Genomic DNA, 9,680 nt, shown 5'->3' on the forward strand with positions numbered 1-9,680 from the left:
GACAAGATCAGCTGGGTTGCTCAAGAAAGGAATTTCAATATCTACATATGGTATGAAAATTCCAGCAAGCCCCCCTTTTGATGAGTCAACAACATGACTTTCCTGAGCTCTCATACAAATACCACAGTAGTTTGGGAAAGCATCTTTCCATCAAAAGACTTCAGGATTAGTTTCTCACTCTCTACAACTAGGAGAACGCTGACATGGAAATTGAGAGATGACATTCAGCAACTAATTAGGCTTCATAAATCCCTTCAGTTTCAGAAGAACGTAGGTCCAGATATTGGTGGAACAACTCCTTGAGATGCTCCCTTCTAGATTTTCTGCAAGATTGCGTATAATACATCTGCAGTACTTAGAAAATCACAAGGCATATGTGTGGTACAACCAACGGCTGTTACTCAGGCCAAAGAAGAAAGATGAACAAAACTCATGTCATCGAATTCAATAGAAGATGCTAAACTTCTATGACTCAGGTAAAAAGTTGCCCACTATTACTACTCTGTTAGTCTAATACAATAACTTAAAGCAAATCAAAAGTACAAATTCATCGAGATTCCCAATCTTTCAATTTTTTGCTTCCTTTAGGTTTTGATATAGATGCATTCATTGCTGCCATCTTCTCATTGTATTTTGCCCGAAGAGGGTCATTGTACGTCCACCTGCACCAAATTGAACGTTGGCAACAAGAGCATTAGGGACCGCAATAAGAGACAGTTATCTACAAACAGCCTAAGCGGTCATTCGCACAATCGAATAAACGATTGAATCTATCCAAAAATATAAAATAATAAGCAATCAATTGGAGGGGTAAAACACTACTATATTTCGCAGCACTCTTGAAGTAAGAGTGTAAAGAAATTGCAGGAGGAATGAATAATTTTCAGTCTAGTTGTGGCTATTATTTCTTTCCCTAAACAGCTGATTCATGAAAATAGAATCAACTGACCAGAAAGCATCAAAGTATGCTGTAATTAAATGACAGACCACTGAAGAAAATCATACTGCAAAATATAGCATCAAGCAAAATGGCACTGGATTCTCAGACTTTACTAAGAAATTGACTGTCAATTTTAGGGGAGGGGAATAGACCCAACCTGAGGGGCCCCTTTGAGAGGTAGGTCACAGTGAGTGTTGAGTCAAGTCGGATTGTTCCATTTTGCAAAAGAGAAACGAATTATTTTGAATAAACTCCTATTGCCTACATCTCTAGGGAAAAACAAACTACATTCATGGAAATAAACGAACTTTTTCAAATGATCTGATCAGTCATGATTTGCTCCAAATGACTCATTCTCCTACAAATTGAGACAATTCGGACTAGTGTGGGTGTGGGTCCCACATAAACATATTAAAGTCACTGCTCACTGATAGGAATCTGAGTTCAGTACTAGTTATGAGCAAGAATTAATCTACTCACAAAAAGAAACAAAACAAATAAGAAATCATCACAACATCCCCCTTGGTATTGTGATCATGCTCTACCCTTTTTCATTCAGATTATCCTTGTCCTCCCCCCAGAAACTCCGTTCTTCAATAATCCGTCCTTAAACCTTTCTCTCCCCTCTCTCCTGCCGGTGCACTACCTAACAAAGGCAGTTACACTTGGTTTCCCTTTCCTTCCCTCTTCTCCCAGCTCTCTTTCCTAGATACTTTGGTCCTCCTTCCTAGATAGTTTGGTCCTCCTTCTACTTTCTTCTTCAGTAAAATAGGCCTCTTTCAATGCCCTTTTGAGACCGTTTTCCTTTCCTGATACAGACCTTCCCTCACATCCTGTCAGTCTCACCAGTCACCACTCACATCATTAAATTGCCAAGTTGTGTGAATCCATCCTTTACAAAGGTCCTTCATATTCTTACTCTTGTCATTAGCAGAACGTTCAAACAAAGATGTTTACCCAAACCCAAAGGGGGGGGGGGAACGGTCAAACAAAGACATTCATAAAATTCCCAAGTTGGTAATTCCATCCTTTACGAAGTTCCTTCTTATTCTTACTCTTGTTATTAGTAGATCGTTCAGAAAAAGACAGATTTTTTTTTTTTTTTTGAGGGGGGGGGTGTTTTGTTAAACTAACTCGATTTTGATCTGAGCTCACTCAACTTTATAATGATATCAAAAACGTGTGAATACGAGACCATCATAGATCAGCATCATGGAAAATTAAGATGGAAGTCAAAACATGCAGAAAATGTTGGCAAATAAAAAAACACTTTGCCAAATAAATAAATAATGTAGTAGACAGGCAATAGTTTCAAAAACAAGGAAAATTGAAGAGAAAGAGTACTTACGGGTTGTTCCAATCAGTAGTATCCTCATTAACCAAATGGGTCCACTTAGTTCTTCCACTACGACCAAAGTGCTTGACTTGCATAACTTTGGGTAAGATTGTCTTGTCCATCTTATCTTCTCCAGTTGGGGCAGAGAAATCACGAGTGTAAATATAATCAGCCCCAACTGTTGCAGATCGATCATCAGGATTGGACTGAAAGAAGGCACCCTTGTGGTAGTATTTCTGCATGAACCTCCACTTCTGTTTTGGTTGTGCAGCTGGCCTTGGATTCTTCCTTTCCCACTCCCTCCTCTCTTCTTCTGTCATGTTTCTCACCTTCTCAATCTCTTCCTTCTCCTTCAACATTGCCTCACGATCATCCCTGTCTCTCTTGATCCGACCAATCTCTCTCACTTTCCAAGCCTCGTATTCCTCTGCCTCATTAACCTCATCATCAGTATCTATGTCAGCAACATTTGCTTCCAACTCCAAATTCTTCTGGATTTCTACATCTTTCCGGATCTCCTCAACAACAATCTGTTTTGTCTCTGTTTTCCTTTCCTCCAATCTCCTTATCTTAGCCTCCTCAAGGGCCCTCTCTTCAGCTTCAAGACGTTCACGCTCAGCTATAGTATCTCTCTCTGATTTGGGAACAAATACAGGCTTCACCATTGCAATTCCACCAAGTTCCTCCTCTGAGTCAGTCTCATACTCAGATTCCTCTTCTTCCTCTTCCTCCTCCTCTTCCTCCTCCTCCTCTTGAGGAAGTGCTTCTTCTGTTCTCTTTGAAGCAATTTTTCCCTAATTTTTCTTCTTCTTTCCTCCAAAGCCTCCTCATCTTCTTCCTCTAATTCCAACCCTTCCTGTCTCCTTGCTTCCTCTTCAATTGTAGAAACAATCTCAGCTTGCCGAATGCGCCGATGATCGGCCCTCACTTCATCACGATTATCTATTCTGCTTTCAGCCAAACGACGGAGCCTAGGATCATCCTTTTTAACAATGTCAGAATCTTCTTGACTAGGAAATGCTTTCTCCAAGGCAGCTTCCTTGGCTGTCCTAATATCGCTTTCTTCAATATCATCATCAGCCCATTCAGGAACTTTACCCGGCCAATACCGCTTAACTTTTGTCTGCCCGATTTTTCCCCTGAGCTTATCCCTTATAGCTATTATGGTATCACTAACTCCTGCTGTCACTGACATGGTTTTTCTCTGAATGAAAACTGAAATCAATATTTTCCTTCCCTTCCTTCAGACCCTAGTTCGTTTAGCCATTCATAAACAATAATAAGCAACTTGTTTAAAAATGATCAGGTAACCCAAAATAAATTTTTTATTAAAAAAAAAAGTGCAAGGATTATAAGGAAGGAAAACGATAGAGAGAAATCCAATATATATTCATGAAAAGAATAACATATCAGCAGACGAAAGCTAAAGTCCAAATAATCAAATTCGAGATACTCTTTATAACAAAGGCGGCAGGCTCTGAATTTAAGGAAAATCTTACCCCCAAGTTGAACATGAGTAGAAAGAAACCAAAGAAAAGCAAACATTGACAATTTTAAAAGTCGAAAAGCACATAATTAATTTCAGAAAACAAGAACGTCGTCCCGCAGCATATTATATAAAATTAGCTTATAAGCCCTAAGTCCGAGCATGGAAGGAAGAGAAAGGGTTCGAACCTTCTTCAATGCTTGCCGAGGAAGAACCAAGCCGGGCTAACAACGGTGGGCGGCGTCCGGCGGCGAGCTCGACCAAGCGTGGGATGCTTGTTCGTCGATGAGGAGGAATGGATCTGTGAGATTGTTTTATTGGGGTTATAGGGAATATTAGCATCACAGGGGCCCTCGATCACTACTGGTCGCCTTAAAATTGGACAGCATACATGTAAAGTTTTCAATATCCAATTTTTTTTTATAGTAAACTTATTTCCCTTTTAAATTATAAGACTATTTTGTTTTCAAATTTTATATCTTTCAAAATAAAAATATTTTTAAAACTTGAAAAAAAATATAATTGAAATATGAAATATTTAAAATCAATATAAATAGTGTAGGATGAGCATCTCCGAGATCTTATAATAATTTATCCTAATTATTATTATCTTAGTTAACATAAGCACTCTTCCACCAATATTTGATGTGTTATTTTTCAAAATATCTCTCATAAATATAAAAATTAAAGTAATTATATTTTGAAAAATAATTATTACCCAATTAATATTACTTTTAATTATTAAAGGTAGAAAACATGTTTCTCTTTTTTTTAATTACAGAAAACAATTTTCTCTCTGCATAGAACAATTCTCAGCATGTGTCTTGCCTTATTTATTGCTCATATTAGATAACGAAATAATTTTTTAACTTTTTTTATATTCACGTTATAACTAATTTTGTTAATTTGGTTTCTACAAAAGCATTATTCTCTTTTACTAATATAAATCCCTTTGTAGATAGATACTAGTTTTGAAATAAAAATCATCTTTATTTACGAAGTAAAGATTATGCTTCAGATATTTTCTTTGGCTCGGGTTTTCATGCCATCAATTTTTAATTGCTTTCTTATATAGTACTTGAAATATATATATATATATATAGTGTGTGTGTGTAGCTTTGATTCAAAACAAAACAAAACAAAACAGAATTGTTAGAAATATATAGTTTGAAAACAAAACAATTTGACCAATAGGCTTATAGCCTAGTAGCATTTATGCTCCCGTAAGTGTTGTAACCTTTCTCCCCCTTCAATGAAAAAAAAGAAAAGTTGAGCTTGAAAAGTTAAAGATTCAATCAAATCAAATTCAGTCTAAAAAACACTATTCCTCGGAATCCCATCAGAGAGCAGATCAACAAGTGTATCTCCCTCTTTATCATTTTTAGTTTCGCCATTTTCACAAACAGTAGCAACTAATGGAGGCCGGTCTTCCTGTGTGGATAATTTAGGACGCTTGATTGAGACAAACGCCACCTTCTTAAAAGAAGAGGAAGAATCAAGTTTAGTGGGTGAGTTCAGTGATGCATGCAATTTCAAGCCATCCTTTGGTGGAATTTCATTAAAAGACAAGCCTTCTATGGTGCTGCCTGGATCTCTTCCTTCCTCATCACAACTTCTCATCTCTTCCTGATTCAACAAATCAGTAGTCACACCGTCCACACGAGAGGGCTCATCATTGACAGAAGCGTCTAAATTAGTCCTCTCTGAGACAAGTTGGTCATTTTCAGTTTCTGCAAAATCATAACAGTTTCCCAAAATTTGGTCAAAAATCAACAAGTTGGTGGTTATTTGCAGTTTCTGCATGGCATATATTTTTTCAAGGCTTGGTCCAAAGCCTATGATACTGTAAAATTCAAGACTGATAGGAAGACATAAATTTTATAAAAAGTCACACTACTTATAGGGATAGTTCACATGCTTCGTACAATGCAAACAAAGAAAAAGAAAAGAAAATGATAGAATGTGGCAATGACATAGTGGGAAGAACACATAATCGAGATTCTCACCTCCAAGACAAGATTCAATACTTTTGTAGTTGATAGCTGATGCTTGGACAGAGATGCTTTCTCGAGAATCTTCACTTTTACTTGCATTTTCATTCTTACATTTCTTCTCGAGAAGTGCAAACTTATCTGATTTCCACACACACTCTAACCTGACAAAATCCTCATTGACTGGAAAGTATTCCCTAAAAACCTGCAGAAATAGTATATGTTATAGAAGAGTGATAATAATATGGCTTGAAGAACATGGTTTCCTGCGCCCAAGTATTTTTCTTAAAATATGCAAAGATTTAGTATAAACCAACCTCAACTCCCTCCTGCTTTATCTTTATTGACTGCTTCTTTTGAGAGATAGAAGAAACTATGTTGAACAATGTGACAATATCAAGTAACATCTGTACAAATAAGAAATGGTTCAAGATTAAGTTTGTTCTTTTCTTAAAGAGAACAGTTGGTAACGCAACAATCACTTAACAACAATCTTATTGGCCAGCATTAACTTATAAACCATAGCCCTCACAACACAAAACTAGAAAAGAATACTTTACAAACAAAACTTACATTTGCAGAACAACATTGAAATATTGTAAACTTACTTGTTGAATTAAAACCCGGAGGCGCGCAAGGATAGCCATGATTGTTAGAGAAAATCCCATGAAAAAAGACTGAGCAAACAGAATAGATACCTCACTATTGAATAGTTAAGGGAAAAACAACACGCTCTAAACCAATAAAAGAACGGTAATGGTGCAAATGACAACAACAAATTCTAGAAAAAGATTAAGAACTTTCATCTCCTCTCCAAGCAACCTGATAACAAAAGACTAAGCCAGAAATAGACAACAAAGAGAGTGGGAAGAAGTGAATGACTAAATGTTTATATGCCTTGCGCCAAGATTGAGGCCTGGAATATTCAACTAAATCAAGGGTATGCAATAAACCAGACAACTGTTATGAAGTATAAATAACTAGCTTGCTATCAGGAGGATACGTTGCAGCCTTCAGCACTGGTTCAACCATCTGCACGAGAAAACATAGCACACATAAAAATTGGAGAATAGGTTGTAGCGCTAGTAAGCAGCGCATTCAGAAGAAATTGCCATCAGGGTCAATCAATGGAACGAAATTTTCATAATATAGTATGCATAGAATAATGAATGGACCAACTACACTCACAACTATGAACTACAAGGTTTCCTGCAGAATTTGGAATAAGCCATGTAAAATCTTTGATTAATTACATAACTCCCAGCATTATCTTCCCTCAATATTTTTGCTCAGACAGGCTTTGACATTGATGATATTTACCAATGGCAAGCAGAGTATCTCAACGAGAACCAAGTATTTTCACCAATATGCTGCTAAAATAATACAACTACTGTCTAACAAGCAGGTGGCAATTAGTTGGTAAATTAATGTTCAGACGCACACAACAAATGATCTGCCAAAGTAGAAGCACAGTAACTTAGTAATGAAGATAGTAAAGTAAATCTTCAGAATTCACATGCAATTGTACCTCTGCCAGCAGGCGTGCAGCTCCTAAAATCCGCTCCAGAAAATTATATTTTCCACTGTTGCATTTTCTCCTTTTTAAACTATCATGGAACAGTAAGCCAAAAAAAATTATAAACTTCATTATTCACAAAAATTTCGTAACAAAATATTCAAATGAATGCTATTACATCATATTTTCAGATGATCTCACGAATTAAGAATTTGAAAAAATTCCAATCTTTCCCTCCCACATCAGATTAAATTATGAAGTCAAAAGCAAATAAACTTGGATTTAAGGGAAATAATTAAACAACCACCCCAGTTGATTTGCTTGTTACTACCCAATAAAAAGGCATGCTGATCAGTTTAATTTTGAGAAAGTGGGAGAAAATTTTTTCCAAGAACTATTTGAAATACATTCTTACATAAAATAGAATTTATTGAGGAAAAGAAAAATATTTAAAATATGAGGACCAGACCCCCCAACGTCTTTAACATACTCATATTGCCATATGAACAGAACTACCCTTGGTTTTAGCACTAATCTGAATGTGTTTATATTGGAAAATTCGATTATGTGCTAAAGTTAGCCTTCAAATCAGTCTATAACCACACTCATTTTATGATTATGCAAAGTTAGACATCCTTTCACAATTAAAGGGTAAATTCCAATTAAATGAATTAAAACACAATTACCATTAGGCACACAGAGATCAATATATAAGTTTGTTGTACCTCTCTAAAAGATGAGCCTTCTGTTTAGGTCTGTCTCCTTTGATAACAAGGAGGCACGATATGACAAGGTCCTCCAAGTTCACAGATCGTAGAAGCCGCAAATCCCTCTCTACCTAATTTGCACGTTGCATATATGTAAATACAAGTGCGAACAGTCATAATTTAATGGTGATGCAAATGCTGTTAAAATTGACAAATGAGAAAAGATTGCACAAAATCATTTGATCAGATGCACAATTTTATATCATTAACAGAAGCCCTTTTACATTCTTCATCTTGTGAAACCAATTTGTTGAACCAGGAATGGACCCCGCTTTTTGATAAAGGTTGACCAAGAATGAAGAAAAAGCAGAGGGAAGTAAGAAAACACATCTTTTACCTTCAAAAGATACTTGAAATAAGAACAACGCCTATGCTGGTTCTTGTTCTTGTACACCATTCTTTCAAGTACGCCGTACTCTGCTTGGAGTTGACCAAACAAAGATGTAAATCTTCTCTCAATAGTTTCAACTTCGGAATCCATTAAATGTCAGTACTAATACGCCGAAAAAAGCCAGCTCTGCAATATTTTTAAGGAATGTTTTAATGATGAGAGTGGAAAATCAGAAAACTTCACAAAAGAACACTATAAAGAAAATCAGAAAGCAGAAACCAACAGGAAATCACAAAGCAGAAAACTCACGCGAGAAAATTAGAAACACCAAACCCGCGGTTTCACTGATAGGGGCGTATATATAAAATTCATATAAGTTTCACTGATAATTACATATGAGTCTCATATTATTCCCTGACTTAATTGGAAAATAAGGCAGGAAAGGCAGAACCGAGAACCTCTCAGAGAATACAGACTTTCACTTATAAGAGCATAAGCCTAAGTTCCATTGCAAGTACTGATATAGTTGGCTCAAGACATTACATTCACAATGTAATTGACTATTGGAACCCAAATCCAACGATTCCAAGCTTGTGTGAGCTTCGACAAATTATCCAGCAAATCACCGAAGAAATCATTGAATGAAAGAACTAGCTTATTCAAGCTGCTCATGTCCACGAAAATTTCAATCCGTAACTCACTGGAAAACTTGTTTTCAGATAATAACAAACAATTCCAGCGAAGAACAGGCGCTCAAACCGCGCGGAATCGTACCGGAGAGGGAGTTCAAGGAAAGATCGAGCTCGACGAGAGTGGTGCACAAATATGCCAGTCCTTCCGGAATCTGTGGAACTTGTTGCAGCAAGATAAAGGAACTGCAGAGTGTCCAGAGTAAGTGACAGAACCGGACTAGAGAACTTGAGGCGGCTGAGCTTGTAGCAGGAAGAGAAACGAGGCCAATGTTGACGAAATCTCAGCTAGCAGGGATGCCGAGGTTTTCCCAACGCCAAACATTCACCGAACGAAGGAATAGCGACAGAAAATTTAGCGCCAAATAGGTTTTGATGTTCATATTGATCGCGTACTTCGGGAAAAAAAAAATATAAAGTTTATTTATCTTAATTATTATATTTATTCATTATTTTAAATATAAACTAAGTATTTATATAATATAACTTTCCTCAAATGGGTCCTAATATTAATTTAATTTAATAATACGATCCAAGCAGGAATATCTTCTTACATATGATAATAATATGGTTAGTTATTGATACTTAAAATAAGTTACATTATTCAATATTTTTTAATAATAC

At 36.3% G+C, this 9,680-nt stretch overlaps 2 protein-coding genes across 2 annotated transcripts; both read right to left on the reverse strand.

Moving 5' to 3' along the window:
* Positions 1-223: 223 nt before the first annotated feature.
* LOC114718939 (microfibrillar-associated protein 1-like) lies at positions 224-4,113 on the reverse strand. The gene is given in 4 exon segments (XM_028904377.1): positions 224-662; positions 2,289-3,039; positions 3,042-3,526; positions 3,951-4,113. Coding segments are annotated over 3 exon segments (1,296 nt in total). The 5' UTR covers positions 3,472-3,526; positions 3,951-4,113; the 3' UTR covers positions 224-547.
* A 798-nt stretch (positions 4,114-4,911) lies between these two features.
* On the reverse strand, positions 4,912-9,282 carry LOC114718940 (uncharacterized). The gene is made up of 9 exons (XM_028904378.1): positions 9,142-9,282; positions 8,374-8,553; positions 7,995-8,107; positions 7,282-7,360; positions 6,757-6,785; positions 6,362-6,455; positions 6,071-6,160; positions 5,769-5,958; positions 4,912-5,492 (listed from the first exon to the last, which is right to left on the reverse strand). The coding sequence occupies exons 2-9, from the start codon at positions 8,515-8,517 to the stop codon at positions 5,074-5,076; spliced, it is 1,158 nt and encodes a 385-aa protein (XP_028760211.1). The 5' UTR covers positions 8,518-8,553; positions 9,142-9,282; the 3' UTR covers positions 4,912-5,073.
* Between the last annotated feature and the right edge of the window lie 398 nt (positions 9,283-9,680).

The sequence above is a fragment of the Neltuma alba genome, unplaced genomic scaffold (assembly GCF_004799145.2).
Source record: "Neltuma alba isolate B1F8T4 unplaced genomic scaffold, ASM479914v2 tig00011881_pilon, whole genome shotgun sequence".
In the NCBI taxonomy this organism is placed as follows: Eukaryota; Viridiplantae; Streptophyta; class Magnoliopsida; order Fabales; family Fabaceae; genus Neltuma; species Neltuma alba.